This window comes from Podarcis muralis, chromosome 12 (genome assembly GCF_964188315.1).
Source record: "Podarcis muralis chromosome 12, rPodMur119.hap1.1, whole genome shotgun sequence".
Taxonomy (NCBI): Eukaryota; Metazoa; Chordata; class Lepidosauria; order Squamata; family Lacertidae; genus Podarcis; species Podarcis muralis.
This window is the reverse complement of record NC_135666.1, coordinates 3,287,025-3,307,279: the sequence shown is the minus strand read 5'-3', so window position 1 is coordinate 3,307,279 and position 20,255 is coordinate 3,287,025. Positions and strand designations below refer to the sequence as shown.

The 20,255-nt window shown below is 50.9% G+C and overlaps 1 protein-coding gene across 3 annotated transcripts; it reads left to right on the top strand.

Moving 5' to 3' along the window:
- The first annotated feature begins 898 nt into the window (after nucleotides 1-898).
- Nucleotides 899-18,608, top strand: LOC114607590 (uncharacterized). Of its 3 annotated transcripts, none has more exons than XM_077936620.1 (9): nucleotides 899-1,083; nucleotides 2,164-2,331; nucleotides 2,491-2,891; nucleotides 5,929-6,055; nucleotides 6,915-7,022; nucleotides 8,619-8,741; nucleotides 14,855-14,956; nucleotides 16,107-16,205; nucleotides 17,296-18,608. In XM_077936620.1, exons 3-9 carry the CDS (start codon nucleotides 2,499-2,501, stop codon nucleotides 18,012-18,014), a joined length of 1,671 nt encoding a protein of 556 aa, XP_077792746.1. In that variant the 5' UTR covers nucleotides 899-1,083; nucleotides 2,164-2,331; nucleotides 2,491-2,498; the 3' UTR covers nucleotides 18,015-18,608. The 3 variants fall into 3 exon arrangements, with proteins under 3 accessions (XP_077792746.1, XP_028606753.2, XP_028606752.2); XM_028750920.2 differs by lacking the exon at nucleotides 899-1,083 and adding an exon at nucleotides 1,088-1,144; XM_028750919.2 differs by lacking the exon at nucleotides 899-1,083 and having other exon boundaries at nucleotides 1,175-2,331.
- The last annotated feature ends 1,647 nt before the right edge of the window (nucleotides 18,609-20,255 follow it).

Sequence of the window (20,255 nt, the reverse complement as noted above, 5' to 3'; positions counted from 1 at the left end):
GGAGGTGTGTTTTGAGCAAAATTGTTCCCCTCTCTAATCCATAAGGGGCTGAGGACTTTCCAGACTGTACTTGTCGTTTCTTTTTTTAAAAAAAATATTCTTTTTTTTTTTTCATTCATTACACACATCTCAAATTCTTAACATTTTCTATATATTCCTCCCTCCCTTCTAGGGCTTCCCCCAACTTCCACTTCTGGTTTGTTTCTCTTTTCACCCATTTTGCTATCTCTTAACGGAAAAAGTTATTAATAACATAACATCAAACCTAAAGACATAAAAATAACAGTGACTACACCATCATCTTTCACTATCTTCTAAACATTTTCTAATGCTAATAATGTGAATGTTTATTTCAATCCTGCCATCACGTCTGTTGACTTTCTTTGTTTCTGCAAACATAATATGAATGGTTCCCAATCTTTTTCAAAGTCTCTGTTGTCTTTTTCTCTTTGTCTGTCTGTCATTTTTGCCAGTTCTACATAGTTCATCAACTTCTCTTGCCACTTGTCGTTTCTGACCATTGAAGCTGGTCAGATGTCATTAAAGGCAACAAACCACGGAGGCTAATAATAATAATAATTTGTTTCCCCAGCCACTCTGGGTGGCTTCCAACAGAATATTAAAATACAATAGTCTATTAAACATTAAAAGCTTCCCTAAACAGGGCTGCCTTCAGATGTCTTCTAAAAGTCTGCAACAAATGCAACCATAAATAAAATGAATAAAATAAAATAAAATAAAATAAAAAGTCTGCAACAAATAAATGCAACCATAGATAAGCAACGATCAGCCCCAGCAAACGCGCCCCATGGAAAGGGATGATGGGAGTTGTAGTTCGACAGAGCCCGGCAGTGCAGGGATCTCCGCGCGGTACATGGAAGTGGGCGTGTCTATGCAAATTCTTCCACCCTGTGCGCCAATCCGGTGAAGCGGGGAGCTTGCGTAGCCCTCCTGCGGCCGGCTCCCTGCGCTTCTCCTCCTGCCCTGCAGGTGGCGGTGCGGAGTCGCTCCCGGGGAGCTGCGGCTTCGTCGCCCAGGCCTGGTCCTCGCGAGCATGCGCAGTGCCGGCCCCACGGACCCAAGGCAAGTGTGGGGCTGTGCGCGGGAGACAAAAGCGGGAGAGAAGCGGCTGGGCGGGCTGAGGGTATTGCAAAGGGGTGGGGGGTGAGCGCGGAGGGGCCGGTCAGTTGCATTTCAGGGTGTAGAAGGGCTGATCATCTGTATTTCAGGGTGCCTTGGGTGCAGAAGGGCTGATCATTTGCATTTCAGAGTGATTTGGGGTGCAGAAGGGTTGATCATTTACAATTCAGGGTGCATTGGGTGCAGAAGGGCTAGGCAGCCGCATTTCAGGGTGTAGAAGGGCTGAGCATTTGCACTTCAGGGTGCCTTGGGTGCAGAAGGGCTAGGCAGTTGCATTTCATGGTGCCTTGGGGTGCAGAAGGGCCGATCTTCTGCATTTCAGGGTGCCTTGGGGTGCAGAAGGGTTGGTCATTTGCATTTCAGGGTGCCTTGGGTACAGAAGGGCTAGGCAGTTGCATATCAGAGTGCCTTGGGGTGTAGAAGGGCTGATCATCTGTATTTCAGGGTGCCTTGGGTACAGAAGGGCTAGGCAGTTGCATATCAGAGTGCCTTGGGGTGTAGAAGGGCTGATCATCTGTATTTCAGGGTGCCTTGGGTGCAGAAGGGCTGATCATTTGCATTTCAGGGTGCCTTAGGGTGCAGAAGGGCAAGGCAGTTGCATTTCAGGGTGCCTTGGGGTGCAGAAGAGCCGATCTTCTGCATTTCAGGGTGCCTTGGGGTGTAGAAGGGCTGGTCATCTGTATTTCAGGGTGCCTTGGGTGCGGAAGGGCTGATCACTTGCATTTCAGGGTGCCTTGTGTGTAGAAGAGCTAGGCAGCCTTGGGGTGCAGCAAAGCACTTTGGGGGTTCCTTGAGGACGCCTTAGGCTGGATAAAGCAGAAGAGAGGCAGGGAAGATTCCTGCTGATTATTTTGGGGTGCAGCGAAGGTGCTGAGGGTACCGCTGCTTTCGAAAGATGTTTCTGGGGGTGCTGCAGGAGCCCTACTCTGGCTTGAAAAGGGGGGGGGAGTACACCTTTGCTTTTGGGTATGGGACTTAAGGGAGGGTGGCATCTAAGCTTTTGGCTTTCTTCCCTCTTGGCAGCTTGCCAACATTCCCCCAATGCCCCCTCTCCTAGGGTGAAGGGCATCCCCAACGCGGCACACATCTCTCTCCAACTTGGGTGTTTTGGTTCCAATAAGGGGCATCAAAACCTGGCAAGCGACTCTTACCCAGGACCCTGTCCCCAGTGGTGAAATTTCACATCTTCCGGTAAGCGGCCTCTGAAAGGCATTCCTTTTCCTGCTCTCTAATAATGTTGGAGGCTCGATTCTCGTCCAGTGCTTGAATCACACAGGGTTGGTCTGGATGACCTTTGGCGGTCCCTTCCGACTCTACAATTTCCTGATTCCATTTCCTCCACCCTTGCAGAGCAAGCCATGGAGTACGAGGTTTCAGAATCCGGCCGCCAGCTGCCGTCGCACCCTGCAGCGCCCTGCAAGGCCACGTTTAACGGGGAGAGGAAGGTGCCCGTCCCGGAGACGTCTTCGTGGTCTGCCGTGGAAGCCACGGACACGGGGCTTCCTTCTCACGGCGCCCGGCTTCAGGGCCTGGAGAGGAGGATGGTGGCTGCGGAGGAGAAGTGGGTTGTCTGCGAGAGGGTGGTGGCGGAGATGGGGCAGGAGCTGGAGAGCAAGCTGTCCGCGCTCGGGACCCTGATCCGGGAGAACAGCCTACTCCAGAGGAGGCTGGACAACTTGGAGAACCTGCTGAAGAACCGCAACTTCTGGATCCTGAGGCTTCCTCCGGGCATTAAAGGAGAAATCCCTCAGGTAATATTGCCCCGGCCTGCTTAATTTGCACTACAGATTATATGTACATTATGCAAACTATGTCTGTTGAATGCTCCTTCCTTGGAGGTTTTTATTGAAATACTTTATTGTCATTTGTACAACTTGTATACAGTGAGATTACATGAGCACCTTCCACTCAGCTCTCTTGGTCTTAATTCCCCTCATTTACCCACCAAACCCGAAAGTCAGTTGCCCTGTTGTTATCTTTTCATTCAGCGGCCTAACAGCCCACGGAGAGAAGCTTTTCTTTACCCTGTTGGTGCGACTAATCATGCTTCTGTATCTTCTGCCTGAGGGCAGGAGATCAAGAAAGTGCCGGCCAGGGTGTGAATCATCCCTGAGAATTTTCCTCCCCCTCCTGAGGCAACGTTTTTCCGCGATGTCATCCAGCGGATTCATGGGACAGCCCATAATATCTTGTGCTGTATTCACCACCCTCTGTAGGCACTTCCCATCAGATGATGTCAAACCAGCGTCCCACACCGTGATGCAGTAGGAAAGGACACTTTCTGTTGTGGACCGGTAGAAGGAGATCATCAAATGTTGGTTGACATCATTCTTCCGCAAGACTCTGAGGAGATGGAGTCTCGGTTGGGCTTTCTTAACCATCTGGGTTGTATTGATTTTCCAAGTAAGGTCTTCACTGAGATAAACTCCCAGGAACTTAAAGGAAGAGACTCTCTCCACACAGCGGGGCTAGTTCTCCTCTCTTCCTCCAAAAGTCCAACACCATCTCCTTTGTCTTGCTGGTATTGAGGTGCAAGTTGTATACAGGGACTCTTTCTTTCGCTGCTATTCTTCTTCTTCATTACTTTTGCATCCCTCCTTTCCTCCACGGAGTTCAAGGCGGCTTATGTGACAATCCCCATCTTATCCACACAACAGCCCTGCGAGGTAGGTTGGGCCTAGAGATTCCAAAATAAACGTCAAGAACTTTCTGAAGGGAAGAGGAATGGACTCCATCGGGAGGTTTATTTTTATTTATTTTGGACAAAGTAATAATCATAGAACTCCCTGGAAAAGACCCTGATGTTGGGAAAGATGGAGGGCGCAAGGAGAAGGGGACGACAGAGGACGAGATGGTTGGATAGTGTTCTCGAATCTACCAGCATGAGTTTGACCAAACTGCGGGAGGCAGTGGAAGACAGGAGGGCCTGGCATGCTCTGGTCCAGGGGGTCACAAAGAGGTGGACACGACTCAACGACTAAACAACAACAAACAAAATAATCATAGATAAATAAGAATAAACACGTGCACCCCACCACCGAGACCATTCCATTGTACTATCCAGCCTCCCAAAATTTCAACACCTCTTGCGATGGTTTGACCCCTTTCCGTTTTAGCAGTACAAATTCTACAAACACCCTCCATATCCCCTCAAAATAATTTATCCTGCATATTCCCTGTCTTACCTTAAAGGCACATGTTAATTTATCATTAATAGCTATATCCCACACTTCTTTATGCCATTTTTCCATTTTAAATTCTGCTTGCCCCTTCCACTTCCTAGCTATAATAACTCGTGCAGCTGTCAATAAATTTGTGAGCAAGTCCTTCACAGCCTCTGAACCTTCCACCCTGTCGTAAATTGATAATAATGCCGCCTCTGGACTTTCGGTCAGCTTTAACCCAGTGATTTCTGTTATCGCCTTTAACATCCTTTGCCAGAAAAATTGTACATCCCCACCACATGTGAACATACTTCCCGGTTTCCTGGCATCCCCTCCAACATAACATAAGGTTTTTTGAAGCAAAGGTTGGTTGGCCGTCTGTCAGGATTTCTTTCGCTATGATTCCTGCCTTTCCCGGGGGTTGGACTAGAGGACCTCTGGAGTCCCTCCTTGTTGTCCTTCCACCTGCAAGTGAAGGCACCTTTATCCCGACAGACCTTTGGGAATGGTGTGCTTTGGAAGAAAAGGACCGCCTGTCCTGGTATGCCCTGCGGAGGACCTTAAGGTCCACAAATGACAACACTTTGGAAGTCCCAAGTTGCAAGGTGGTTAGATTGGTCTCAACTAGGGCCCCGACTTGGTGGAACGCTCTGCCACAAGAGACTAGGGCCCTGCAGGACTTGACATCTTTCCACAGGGCCTGCAAGTCAGAGCTGTTCCGCCTGGCTTTTGGTTTGGACCCAGTCTGACCCTTATGTTTCCCTCCCCTTATGGTCTTGATTTATCAGCTACTTTTAAAATGAGGCTGCATTTTAAATTGCATTTTAACCTGTATTTTAAATTGGTTTCTTTTTTCTATTATGTTTTTACTGTAATTTTACTGGTGTTAGCCGCCCTGAGCCCAGCTCTGGCTGGGGAGGGCGGGGTATAAATAAAATTTACTATTATTATTATTATTATTATTATTATTATTATTATTATTATTTATTATGCTGTGCCTTATTTATCATCTGTGTTGTTATGGATTTTCAAACATTCTTTCGGAGTTTAATTTACTTTTTAACAACGATCCCTTCTTTTTAGCTTTTGGTATTCTAGCTGTGTTGTTTGAAATGGTGCAGAGTCCTGACCTGACATGCACTGGCTGGATGTGGGGAACCCCCAAGGGAACCCCCAGGGGATGAAGGCTCAGAGCCCAGTGGTCAGAGGAAAGGAGGGAGCAGTGTTGGGAGTTTGGTGAGGTTTGGTGAGCAGGAAGAGGCTGTGGCAGAGGTCAGCCCTAAATCGGAAGCTGCGTGTCGGCAGCCTGTGGAAGAAGACAGGGACCAGCTTGCCTCTCTCCTGTCTCCCAGAAGCAGTAGAGGTCTGAAGAGGGTGGAGCAAAGAGCGCCAAGACAACTGAGCCTTAGGCTGCTGGGGAAGGAACTGGGCAAGAATTTTTCAGTTTTCTCAGCTGCTTCCTTGGGACAAGACCTCTTGGGAAGATTTGCTGAGACCCCCCTAGGCCTGAGCTGCCGTTTTTTTTCCTTGAATGAAGAGATCAAAAGTGGGCGGAGGGGGAAAGATCTCTGGACACAACAGATGGAGGCGGACGGTCTGACGTTTGGGACGCTTTCCACCCCAGGTGCCGGTGACCTTTGGCGACATCTCTGTCCATTTTGACGCTCAGGAGTGGGCCAACCTGGACGAGGGGCAGAAGGAGCTGTACAAAGGGGTCATGCGCAGCAACTATGAGATGCTGGTGTCTCTGGGTAAGTGCGCACCGACCCTTCTCGCTCTCCAGGCTTCAGGAAGCTGTCCGCAAGCCGTGGGAGAGCTGCGCGACTTCGCGCAGCTTTCCCACGGCTTGCGGAGAGCTGCCTCCACCCCGAAGCCTGGTGCGGCTATGGCAATTCCCCCACCTCCCGCAAAAGCCCACAGGAGCCATGCACCCTTTAAGGAGTGTGCGGCTCCTGCGGGCTTTTCTACGAGGAGGGAGAAGGGGCTGACTGATGCGCCAGTCTGCCCCTTCTCCCTCCTGGGGAAAAGCCCGCCAGAGCCACGTGAAGCTTGTGTGCGGCTCTGGGGGGCTTTTCCTGCCTGCCTCCCCCCTGCATTCGCTCCATAGGACGCACAGACTTTCCCCCTTAGTTTTTAAGAGGGGAAAAGTGCATCTTATGGAGCGAAAAATATGGTGATAAATCAAATCTGTGCCACACACTTTCAAACGTTTTGACTTCCATTTTTTGACTGAGCACAGCTTGTTGTGTCATCCAGAACCGACAAATGGTGGTTTAGAAGATCACAGAACATCCCTTCTGCCATTGTGTGTATATTTTACTTGGATTTGTTCATGAGGTCCATAACTTTTAATATATGCTGAAAGGGGTAGGTTCCTCCAGTGTGCAGGAATTGTGATCTTTTCAACCACAAAGGATGTTTTGCTTTGTGAAAAGAATATATCTGTGCCACACCTGCTTTTAGGCACACTCCTTCTATATTCCAATTAATGTGCATTCTCTCCCGCCCCCCATCCTCTTCCTCGCGCCCCCCCGGCATTTCTGCCCATTGTGCAAATCCCACCACCCTGTTCTGAATGAGACTGACAGCCTCTCCTTTTCCCGTGGCCAGACTATGCCATTTCCAAGCCCCGGATCCTGTCCCAGATTGAGCGAGGGGAGGAACCCCGTGTGGAAGACGTGGGAGACTCTGAGGCGGAAGAGTTGCCTGTGGATCCAGGTAGGTGGGTGGGGTGATGAGGGATCAAGCCCCTTTCTCCCTTAAATGGCCCTCTCCACTTTCCTGGCAGCAGTGTTACTGTTTGGGCATGAAAACACATGAGGAAGATGTTGAGCCAGGCAGAAGCTGCGGTCAGGCAAAGAACGATAGACACCGAGAGACAGCAGGACTGTTCAAGGTGCCCCGACTATAAAATTGGAGAAATCGAGAGAGATATAGCTGCACCGGCAGCATATCTCTTCTTTCTCGTATCCAAAAATGCAAGAAGGGCCTTTACATTCGCCAGAAGCTTGGCTCTGCCCTCACCGGTCCTGGAAGGATCCTTTTAAAAAGTCCCATGTGCTCAGAGACTTTGTGCCTGTTCATTGGGGGAGATAGGAAGCCCAGAGCACTTGTTCTTTAGATGTCCCTTTTACGAAGAGGCACGTGGTGAGGCCATTGGTCCCCTGCTGGTGAGGCTTGCTGACCTCCCGGAAAAGCAAAAAATTGACCTTTTCCTGTTAGGCAAAGATCATAAGATGACCCGGATGGTTGCCAGATTCTGTGTACAGATCTGTAGGCGCAGACCGTCCCCCGATCCAAACTACCGTATTTTTTGCTCTATAAGACGCACATTTTCCCCTCCAGAAATTAAGGGGAAATGTGTGTGCATCTTATGGAGCGAATGCAGGCTCCTTGGCTTCAAGGATAGCCGCCTGAAGCCTCGGGAGCACAGCGGTTTCAAATCCTTCCTGTCACTTTGTCCAATTATGCATAGTCCATTAATTTTGTCTGCCATTCTTCTTTCGTTGGAATTTCTTCTTGCTTCCATTTCTGGGCTAACAATACACTTGCCACTGTTGTTGCGTATAAGAACAGTTTGACATCTTGTCTATTAATGTCTTGGCATATAATACCAAGTAAAAATGCTTCTGGTTTTTTAAAGAATGTATATTTCAACATCTTTTTCATCTCATTATATATCATTTCCCAGAAGTTCTTTAGTTTCTTGCATTCCCACCACATGTGATAAAATGTCAGGTCTTGCTTTGGGCTTCGCGTTGGGGCAGCTGGTTGGCCACCGTGATGGCATGATGTTTGCCTAGATGGGCCTGATCCAGTAAGGAAGACTCTTTTTTTAAATGTACAGTGGTACCTCGGTTTACGAATTTAATCCGTTCCGAAAGTCCGTTCTTAAACCGAAACCGTTCTTAAACTGAGGCGTGCTTTCCCTAATGAGGCCTCCTGCCGCCGGTGCCCTTCCACCGTTTATTTATCACTCCTGTCCTACAAAAATCTCCAAATGGGTCCGAACTTCAATGCCTAAAACTCCTGGTAGAGGACAAGGATCTGGAGATCACGCTCAGGGTGGCCAAATTCTGACCGACTGCCATAAAGCTTAGGGAACAAGCTGTACTACAAAAATGATTAAGGTTTTAAATGATCATTTTAGGTTATATTTTAGTGATCAACTGCTGCTATGTCTGAATTGTCTCTGTTATACCCAATTGCAATTCAATGTACCCCTATTGTGTTTTATGGTTTTCCTGATACTGTAAGTGACCCGGAACTGGTCTGTGACCGTAATAATAAAATTCATTCATTCCCGGTGCTCAGGATCCCCGATCGCTGCAACGGACGCTTCTTCCTGGGATGGGGAAGAGGTCAAGGAGGAGGTGAGGCCCTTTGACGACCCAGAAGAGAGTCAAGAAATGAACCTCGCTATCGACCCCGACTTGGGTGAGTCCTCTTGACCCGGGCAGGATCCCTCGATCACTTTACTGATTTGGTTATACTATTAGAAATACATAGACCGATAATTGTGAAATTATTGCGAGGTTTAACTGTTAACTGTTTATATTTGGACAACTTTTCTTCTGTACTTTATTGGAAGGAGAAAAAACAATCATTTCCCTAATAACAATTTAAGCAATTTATTTAACTAAAACAATAACATTATAGCATATGTGTCAGGGAACTGCCATCGGAAGGACAGGAGGTGCAAAGGCTCCCTCAGGTTGAAAGAGACGGAGCAGCTGAAGAGGGAACCAGTAGGGGGCGAGCAGGAACTTCCAGGGAAAGTGAGTCGGAGGGGTGGCTCAGAGACGTTTCCAGCGAAAACAGTGGAGAGGTCTCAGGACCTCCTATAGGGACACCCACGCCTCGCCGGAAACTGTCACGCAGAGAGTCCAGAAGACGTGTTTCCGTGAAAGAGCTTTTATGTTGGAAATGTTTCCGAAAGCAACCACTTTCGGATTCTACTAGCGATTGACGCAGCCATGCCGGAGGGGCTCCGTCACAGGCAGAGGTTTGAAAACCTGATCAAACTCTGAGGGACTTGCATTTTACGCACAAGCAGCTCATCATCCCACCACAGCAATCCGAAAGTCCCTGAAAGCCAGCTTGTGCAAGCAGCGGCATCATGAGCGACCCAGCCGGAACCGGAGGAGCAGGAGCAGCTGGAGGAGGTCCAAGCCTGGAAGAAAGGTACAGGGCGTTGGAGATCCAGCTGGGCATGCAAACGGCGAGGCTTGAGGAGAGGAGGGCTCAGGATGCAGAAAAGGGAAAGGAGAAAACCACCTCGATAGCCAGAAAGGTGCCAGGATTGGTGCAGAAATTCGGGGGAGATCCCAGAAACTATCATGCCTTTAGAACTGAGATGCAATACGCTCTCAACCTGCAGTATGATGACTTCCCCGACGAGGAATCGCGAGTGGCTTTTGTAATTGGCCATCTCGAAGGGGGGGGCGAAGGATTGGGTTCGGCCCCTGATGGCAGTGAATAATGAGATACTAAAGGACACGAGGAAGTTTTTTCGTGCCATGGACCTGATGTTTTCCAGTGACATTGAGCAGGGGGTGGTACGAAGGCAGTTAATGGCTTGCAAACAGGGGAGCCGATCTGTCCGTGAGTACTGGACTGAGTTTACTATGCTGATTCATAAATTGGGGTGGGACCTATCGGCGGAACCCATCCAAATGCTTTTTGAAGAGGGGCTTTCTTCGGCCGTTAAAGATGAACTTTCCCGGGGGCCAAGGGCGGAGTCTATGGATCAGCTGACCAAATCCGCGCTGGCCATAGGAGCGCGCCAGGAAGCGAGAGCTTTGGAAAGGCGGGAAGGGAAAGGAGAACGTTGGAGGGAACTGCGCATTCCGGACATTCCAGAGCCACCTTTCCCGCCGGCAGAGCCGATGGAAGTTGGAACAGCGCGGGCGCGCGCAGTTTCAAATCCCAGTGAAGGGCGGAAGAAGGAGGGAAAGAGCGCCAAGAAATGTTATCTCTGCCAACAGCCAGGGCACTTTGCCAGAGTCTGCCCACAAAGAAAGGAATGGCAAGGGATGGCAGGAGCTGTGGGGGAAAGGGAGGAGGAAAACAAGGAGCAAGTAAAAGCCAACGCCTGGCTGCCACCGTCGGGGCACAGCAGCCAGGCCAAAGAGCAGTGAAAGTGCCCACGCCAGAACCACCCAGACCTGCTTTAGTGATAGAAGTGTCACTAGAGCTGCCAAATGGACACCCCCTACAGGTCAAGGCGCTTGTGGATTCAGGCAGCTCCTGTAATTTTATGAGTAAGGAGTTTGCAGCTGAGCACCAGATACAGACCATCCCTTTAAGTAATCCCTTGCAGGTGACCACGATTGATGGCAGAGAGCTGTTGGGAGGAGAAGTTAGCCAACAGACTGTCCCGATGATAATGAGGGTGGCAAGGCACACCGAACGGATAGCGTTTAATGTGGCCACCTTGGGAGGAGCTCCCATCATTTTGGGGATGAGCTGGCTGGCGCTACACGATCCGCTAGTGGGCTGGCATCAGAGGGTGGTCTCCTTTGGGTCAGCGCATTGCCTAGAACACTGCAAGCAGGGGAAGGTTCAGGGCGGAGACAGAGTCACCCTAGCCGGGATGGAAGTAATGGGCAGAGGGAAGGTGCCCCCGCAATACGCAGATCTGAGCAACGTATTCAGCGAAAGGGAAGCAGACAAACTGCCGCCGCATAGACCCTTTGACTGTCAAATCAACCTACTCCCTGGGGCCCAACTCCCAGTGGGCAAGCTGTACGCCATGTCCGACAGGGAGATGCAGGAGCTGAGGGAGTTCATTGACAAAAACCTGAAGCGAGGTTTCATCAGAGAGTCCCGAGCGGTGGGGGGCAGCCCAGTGTTTTTTGTGGACAAAAAAAACACAGATAAGCCGAGACTTGTGTGTGACTTCAGGGCCTTGAATGCAGTGTCGGAACCCCTGGCTTTCCCTATGCCCCGAATTGATGACATTTTGACCAGGGTAAGGAAGGGAAAGATTTTTACAAAGCTGGACCTGCGGGGGGCGTACAATCTGATACGCATAAGGAAGGGAGATGAATGGAAGACCACCATGTTCACCCCTTTGGGAGCCTTTGAATACCTCGTTATGCCCTTCGGTCTACAAGGAGGCTCCGCGTGCTTTCAAGCGTTTATTAACCACGTTCTGGGGCCTTTGCTCTACAAGAACTGTGTGGCCTTTTTAGACGACGTGTTGGTGTATTCGGAGGATGAGGAGCAGCATGTGAGGGACGTTCGAGAAGTGTTGGGCAGGCTGCAAGCCAACCAGCTGTGGGTGAAACTGGAGAAGTGCCAGTTTCATACCAAGGAGGTGGAATTCCTGGGGTACCGCTTGTCAGACAAGGGATTGGCCATGGATCCAGGCAAGGTCCAAGCGGTACTGGAATGGAAGACACCGAAGACCAAGAAGGATGTGCAAAGATTCTTGGGGTTTGGGAACTTTTATCGGAAGTTCATCAAGAACTTTGCCCACTTGACGGCGCCCATCACCGACTGCCTCAGCAGCAAGAAGAAATTTGTTTGGACGGCGGAGGCGGAGCGAGCATTTGAAGAACTGAAAAGGGCTTTCGCCTCGGAAGAACAACTTCTGCATGTGGATTTACGAAAACCCATGAGAGTGGAAACCGATGCGTCCGACCGGGCGGTAGGGGCGGTACTTCTTCAACCGGGGAGGAGCATGTCAGAGTGGAGACCGTGTGCCTTCTTCTCGCGGAAGCTGAATAAATCCGAGAGGAACTACACGGTGTATGACAGGGAACTACTTGCCATTCACGAAGCGTTCCGGAGGTGGAGACATTTATTAATTGGGGCACAACACAAGGTGCAAGTGTGCACCGACCACAAGAATTTAGAGTATTGGAGAACAGCTCGAGTGCTCAACCAACGACAAGTGAGATGGGCACAGGAATTCTCTAAATTCAACTTTGAAATTTGTTATGTGCCAGGTCCAGAAAACGTCAGGGCGGACGCTCTCTCACGCAAACCAGAGTATTGGGAGGGGGAGGGGGCGATTGAAGAGAGACATGTCATCCCTGAGGACCGCTGGGTGTGTGGGGCGGCGCTGGTGGGGCAACGAGAACTGGTAGAGGAAACGGAAAATGATGAATATGCCCAGGATAAGCTCAGAGGACTCAGGGGGGAGGGCGAGAGCCCCGAAGGTTTTGAGGAAAGAAATGGGGCATTGTATTACAAAGGGGCACTGTATATACCCGAAGGTGAATTGAGGGGGAGAGTACTCAAGCAGTTGCACGATAGCCCCACGGCGGGACATTTTGGGCAACACAAGACCATGTGGTTGGTTACCAGGGAATTCTGGTGGCCCAAGGTGAGGGAAGATGTAAGGGAGTATGTAAGAGGGTGTGACCAATGTCAGCGAGCCAAAGGGGAAAGACGGGCGCCGGCAGGGTTATTAGAACCATTACCCACACCAGAACGGCCTTGGGAAGCGGTATCAATAGATTTTATGACGGATCTGCCGAAGTCCAAGGGGAAAACAGCCATCATGGTAGTAGTAGACCTGTTAACAAAGATGTGCCACTTTGTAGCATGCTCACATGCAGTCACAGCGGAAGAAACAGCGAAGTTGTTTGTAGAACACATCTTTAGGTTGCACGGGGCTCCCTTGAGGGTGATCTCAGACCGCGGCAAACAATTTACTTCCAGGTTCTGGAGGAAGCTCATGAGCTTGCTGCACGTGGAAGTCAATTTTTCAACGGCCCGGCACCCTGAAACCAACGGGCAGGCGGAAAGAGCAAATGGCATTCTTCAACAATATCTGAGGTGTTATGTCAATGACAGAGAGAACGATTGGGTCGAAAAGTTGGCGCTGGCAGAATTTGCCTACAATAATGCGGAGAATGTGTCCACAGGGATGAGCCCCTTTTTGGCTAATTACGGGTGTCACCCCAGGGCATTTCCAGGGGAGGGAGGGGAGAGATGGAGCGTTCCAGCGGCTGAACATTTTGTAGAAGAGATGGAAGCGATCCATCATCAGCTCCAGCTCAACTTAGAAAGGGCCAAGGCACAATATAAGAAGCAGGCAGACAAGAACAGAAGGGAAGGTGAAACCATAAGGGTGGGGGATCAAGTGTGGCTGTCAACCCAAGGGTTGCCGTTCAAAGGGGGTTGTAAGAAATTGAGGCCCAGAAGATTGGGACCCTTTGAGGTCATTCAGCAGGTCAACCCGGTGGCTTTCAAACTCCGGTTACCCAACCACATGAAATTGCACCCAGTGTTCCACAGGTCGTTACTGTCACCATACAGGGGGGGACGTGAAGGGGAGCACGTCAGGGGACCAGCCTTGGAAGAGAGGGAACGCAGCAACCATGTAGCGGAAATCCTCGATTCCAGGTGGAAGGGAAATCAGGTAGAGTATTTGGTGGCGTGGGAAGGGGAACCGGAGTCAGAAAACACCTGGGTGACTGCAGGGGAGGTCAATGACGAGGTTTTAACAGAAACGTTCCACCAAAGATTCCCTAGGAAACCACAGCCGGTAGAAAGGTTTAGGAGGGAGTACTTCGGCACCACCGACGAGGAACAGGAAATGGAAGGATTCACGGAGTCGGAGTTGGAAGAGGGAATAGACTCCGAAGACGAGGAGTATCGAGAGACGAGGGACAGTAGCAGGTGGAGGGAAGTGTTCGAAACTTCGGACGATGAGGAAGGTTCTTTCAGGGGTTTTACTTCCTCCCAGCCCGGAGGGGAGGAGACGGGAGGGGGTGAAGGGGGCCCTGGAGGGGAGGTGGATGTCAGGGAACTGCCATCGGAAGGACAGGAGGTGCAAAGGCTCCCTCAGGTTGAAAGAGACGGAGCAGCTGAAGAGGGAACCAGTAGGGGGCGAGCAGGAACTTCCAGGGAAAGTGAGTCGGAGGGGTGGCTCAGAGACGTTTCCAGCGAAAACAGTGGAGAGGTCTCAGGACCTCCTATAGGGACACCCACGCCTCGCCGGAAACTGTCACGCAGAGAGTCCAGAAGACGTGTTTCCGTGAAAGAGCTTTTATGTTGGAAACGTTTCCGAAAGCAACCACTTTCGGATTCTACTAGCGATTGACGCAGCCATGCCGGAGGGGCTCCGTCACAGGCAGAGGTTTGAAAACCTGATCAAACTCTGAGGGACTTGCATTTTACGCACAAGCAGCTCATCATCCCACCACAATATGTATCCATGTGTATTAACTGATGTGGTTAAACAGTTTTTTAAAAAACAACAACCTTAGATTTAGCATACATGAAAAACTTAAAACAAATCCATATTTCCTGATGAATAGCCTTTGTACTTTTAACGTAACTTAAACAGAAAACAATCTTTAGAAAGATCTTTCCTCTGAAAGCCTTTTATTTTAAAAATCCAATTTGGATCAAAAAAATCCAATTTTTTATTTTTATTTTTTAATCATTGATTTTTATCCACACTGGTTCTTAGCTGCACTTGGGGTCAGAAGTTCCCCAAATGCCATAGCAGAAAAAAAGGGGGGGCCTGAGGTTTGATTCCCAGAAAAATCATTTGGAGTATACAGTAATTTCCTCTTTGTTTCCCAAAGAACTCCAGATTGTTCAGGACGAGACGGGGCCGCAGATTAAAGAAGAGCAAGAGGAAATCCACATTAAGGAAGAGCCTGCGTCTCCCGCGAGCCCCAGCAGCGGTGAGTGTTGAGACCTCTTGGGCACAGAACCAGGACCCCTTCTTGGATCTGGGCCCTGGGATGAGCACCAAGAACAGACCACCCGCAGCAGTGCCGTTGACCGTTCTCCGGGTTGGTGAAGCTCGTTTGACGACAATGAGAAAACCGAGCCTTGAGCGTCATCGGCCTGGTCCTGCGGAACTCCCTGACACTAGAGATTCAGCAGGCGCCTTCTGTGCCCAGTTTTTCAATGCCTACCGTACTCCGCCCTAGGCAGGCAGTTATGAACACCTCCTTCCGCTGCGGTTAATTGGGCTCTGCTTTTAAATGGTCTTATGCAGGGGTCAGCAGACTTTTTCAGCAGGGGGCCGGTCCACTGGCCCTCAGACCTTGTGGGGGGCCAGACTATATTTTGAAAAAAAATAATGAAGGAATTCCTATGCCCCACAAATAACCCAGAGATGCATTTTAAATAAAAGCACACATTCTACTCATGTAAAAACACGCTGATTCCCGGACCATCCGCAGGCCGGATTGAGGCGGTTATTGGGCTGGATCCGGCCCCTGGGCCTTAGTTTGCCTACCCATGTCTTTACTCATAGGAACTATTAAAAGAAAACCTTTACAGAAAGTTAAAGCTTAGATCAAGGGTCAGCAAACCTTTTCAGCCGGGGGCCGGTCCACTGTCCCTCAGACCTTGTGGGGGGCTGGACTATATTTTGAAAAAAAATAATGAAGGAATTCCTATGCCCCACAAATAACCCAGAGGTGCATTTTAAATAAAATGACACATTCTACTCACGTAAAAACACCCTGATTCCTGGACTGTCCACAGACCGAATTTACAGTGGAAGGCGATTGGGCTGCATCCGGCCCGCCGGCCTTAGTTTGCCTACCCATGATCTTATGCTTTTGTTTCCGTAAGCCGCTTTGAAATATATTTTTACAATGCAGCAATATACATATTTTAAAGTGATTTGATAATCAAAAAAGCAGCTCCATGTGCGATGACGTTTGTCCGCAGCCTCTGCTGTCATTGGACTTTTTCTGCATGTCGGCCTTTTCCCATCGGTAAAATGATGGTTGGATTCGGGGGGGGGGCAGGGCAGCAGGGGGCATACAAGATTGCTGAGGAATGATGACCAGTTTCGGTCTCCCCTCTCATGCACAGGGCCCCTTGTTCCTGCTTGGATTAAACAGGAGGAGGAGGAGGAAGAAGAAGAAGAAGAAGAACAGCCCATCGAGGACCAGCAGGTCTTGGTTCCAGCAGGTGAGGGCTGGCTTGGGAAGAATCATAAAATCATAGAATCTGTTGAATCGGAAGGGGCTCCGAGGGTCATCTAGTCCAACCCCCTGCAAAGAGGAGGAAGGCCTTTTAGTTTTCGGCATAGGAGCTGTTGGGGAGATGTTGAGGCTGCCTAAAGATCCATAGCATTCTTCAGCCAGACCCACGTCCTGCAAGATCTTTACTCAATCTTTCAGTGTGGCGGCACCTAAACTGTGGAACTCCCTGCCTCTTGATAGCAGCCTTCACTATGTACTCCTTTCGGCACCTGCTAAAAACTTTCTTGCTTAGGAAAGCTTTCCCAGATGTTTAGAAAGTGCCTTCTGGTTTTAGTCTGTTTTTAGTCTTATTCTTATTTTAACTTTTCAAAAGTAAAAACTTTTTTATTATAAAATTTATTTATTTATTTGGTTTTCCAAATAATTTTTTTTACAGAGAATATATCACACATAAATAATAAAAACAGGATTCCAAGGAATCTCCTGGACTTCCACCCTCCCTTTTGTGGTTCCTATTATTATTAATCCTTTCCTCCCACATCTTTTGTGATAATCCAAACTCTTTACCTCTTCCATTCAAAAGTTAAAACTTCACAGTGGTCTCCAAAAAGAATAAGTCAGTAAGATTATTAGCAAAAACAAATTAAAACATTCGGGGAAGTTCCTGGCTGAATCCCCAATCGCATCTCTCGGCAAGGTGGGGGGAACCCTGGAGAGCTGCTGTCAGTCAGTGTGGGCAATACAGAGCTACATGGAGCAACACTCTGACTCCTTTGTTAAATCAGCCCTTGATTTAGAACAATGAGGACTAGAATCTTGCTTTATTTTTGGGGGAGCTCAGCAGTAGAGGCTCTGCTTGGCGTGCAGGAGGTCCCACGTTCAGCCCCCAGTGACCTCTCTAGGTAGGGCTGGGAATGTCTCCTCGTCTGAAATCCCCCACAACGGCTGCCTGCCAGTGTAGACAATACTGAGCAGGATGGACCCAACGATCTAACAGCTTCCTGTGAGCCTCAGGAGACGTTTCCTTGCCCCTGCCCAGCCCCCTTTTCCTAAAGAGTGTTTGCTTTTTGCCCCAGCTGGACGCAGGACGCCATGTAGGGCCGAGGAGGAGGAGAAGTCAGCCGCCCAACCCAGCGCGACGGAGGACCCCGAGCGGAAAGCGGTCGAAGGCAACCTCTTCCAGTGTGAGATGTGTGCCGCGGACGGCTCTCCGCGGACGGCCTCCGCCGACCACCCCTACAGCCGCAAGCGGAAGTTCCAGTGCACAGGCTGCAACCGGAGCTTTGCGTTCCAGGGCCAGCTCTCGCAGCACCTTCTGACACATGCTCCTGGTGCCCAGTTCCCGTGCGCCCAGTGCAACCTGTGCTTCTCCAGCCAGAAGTCGCTGGCCGTCCACGAGCGCGTCCACTCGGCCGACTGGGCCCTGCCCTGCTCCGTCTGCAGCAAGGCCGGCCCACCCGCCTTCGACCAGAACCAGCAGTCTCCCGCGCCCGGCCGGCCGGCCCCCTGCCTGGAGTGCAGCGTCTACTTCACTGACCCGGCCGCCCTGGCCGCCCACCGGCGGATGCACTCGGACGACTGGCCTTTCCGCTGCCCGCAGTGCGACCGGACTTTTGTGCACCAGGGGCTGCTGCTGGAACACTTGGAGAACCACAGCCGCATGCAGAGCCGGCGCTGCCACACCTGCGGGTCGTGGCTGTCCTACAAAGGGACCCTGATGCCCAGCGGGGCCCGCCTGTTCCACTGCAAGAGGTGCAACACGGCCGGACGAGTCCCAGGGGACTTGAGGGCCTGAGGCGGGAGAATTCGACCCGCCGTCATTGAGGGGGAGGCCCTCAAACAGGCACAGGGAGCGTTCTCCGTCAGACCCTTTGAGCTCAGCAAAGTAGCCGGGGATCCCTATCTCGGGAGGAAACGGGGCGTTCTCCCCCAAGACCCGCACAACTTTGCTTGTGGCTTTGTGCAGGTGGCAGGAAGGCAGACCGGTAAATTGAGAGCCAGGCTGGGGGTGAGAAGCGAGCAGAAAGGGCTGCCCAAGATTTGGCGCGACTTTCCCTGAGCCTGGCAGGCGAGGTGGCAGCGGGCCGAGAAAGCTCTTTCCCTGCTGGGTTTCCCTGGCCCGGTTCCCTGTGCTGGGGTTTAAGTCTTGCGCCTCCCGGGAACCTCACAACAGCCTTTGCAAAGCCTCGCAGAGCCCAGTAAGGTGGGGATAGTCACTCGGGTCGTGTGTGTGTGTTTTCCTGCCTTTGCGTGCAAACCTCCAAGACGTATTGTATTTTTCGCGCTATAAGATGCACCAGATCATAAGACGCACCTAGTTTTTGGAGGAGGAAAACAAGGGAAAATATATTCTGAATCCCAGAAGCCAGAACAGCAAGAGGGATTGCTGCGCAGCGAAAGCAGCGATCCCTCTTGCTGTTCTGGCTTCTGGGATAGCTGCGCAGCCTGCATTCGCTCCATAAGACGCACACACATTTCCCCTTACTTTTTAGGAGGGAAAAAAGTGAGTCTTAAAGAGCGAAAAATACGGTAATCCCCAGGGCCTAAACTGCAGGCCTGCTGCACCGCTCTCTTTTGAGTCCTCACATGGGTCAGAAAGTGGAGCAGCGTTCCTGGGATGGCCAAGCCTCTCGTTATGAAGGAAAGGGGTCTCTCTCCCTGGCCAAGATGGGCCCAGCTAGGATTTTGCGGTGTGGCAAAGCTGTGGCCACATGCCACCCGTGGATGCAGGCGGAGAGGGCCTTGTTAACTTTCCCCCTGCAGTTCTTCTCCGTTTCTGCGGCCTCAATAAGCCCCAGTTCCTTTTCCTCTGGCAAACTTTTCTCTTTTCTCCCAGGCTCTGTCCACCTGAGGGACGCACCTGCTTGACTTGCAACCTCCGGGGCATAGATTTCTGCCCGTCCTGCAGGGGGGCGGCACGCGCTGAATGCCCAGGGATCTGTGGGGCCGGGAAGGCAACAGCGCTGAGACGTGAACCCCCATTGATAGCAGAAGCTGCAGCTCTGTGGAAGGTCTGGCCCTTGGCACAGCCTCCTCTACCTTCCTTGGGGGCCACAGGCACAAATCCCTGCAAAATACCCCCAAACGGGGAGAAGGCCTTTGCAGTGACGTCTGCAGCGGCCAGTTCTGGGGTCCTCTCCTCAAAGACAGCTGCTGAAGCCCCCTAGAGTGGCACGTTGAATGCCTGGTGGTCTGTGGGGTCCAGGCATGAACCCAGTACAGTGGGTGTAGGGCAGGGGCAAGGATATATATTGGTAGTGCCACTTCCTTCCGCATCGGCCAAGGGAAGAGGCTCCAGAACCGATGGCTCGCGTTGCCTCCTCTGTTGAACCCCCCAGCGACCCCATTTCCTCCATGCCCGCTGCCTCTGGGCTACTGAAGGCCCCCAGAGCTCCTCATTAGGTGCTTGCCGCTGCCCCCTGCCCCATAGAGGTGGATCGGGGCCTTCTTAAAGGGGCAGCCGCTCTGACAAAGGTGACCCCCTGCGGATCTGCGATGTGTGCCAGCCTTAACCTGCCCGCTCTTCAGTTTTCTGGATCCCTCTGTAGGGCTTCATCCCAGACTTCAGAGGTTCTGGTTCTGCCCTTGCACAGAACTCTCACAGTTGCTATTGCCTTTCCAAAGCAGGGGTCCAAGGAGATGTTTTGCCACAGTTCGGTTGAAACAGGTTGGCTGCTGAGCCCTTCCTGTCGTCTCCATCGTATTACGGGATATTCAACCTCTGGAAGATTTCCTTATGCACACGCCTTTTATAAATAGGAACTTGGCTTGCTTCCTTAAGCTCCGTTTGTGGCTGTGGCGTCTTCCCCTGTCCCCTTGGAGTTGTGAATCGTGCTCCTTATACCATAATCAGTGGGTCATGGAAGAGGAGGGAATTTGCCACCAGCTGAAAGGCTTTCCTGCGGGTTCCTTTCCCCAAAGGTTGACCTGCCGCTCCTATCAGCCCAGTCCCCATGGCCTGTGGTCAAGACTGACTCTGGCACCATTGCTTTTGCCGCCCTTAAAGCTGCGTCGATGGCTCCTTCCCCATTGGAGA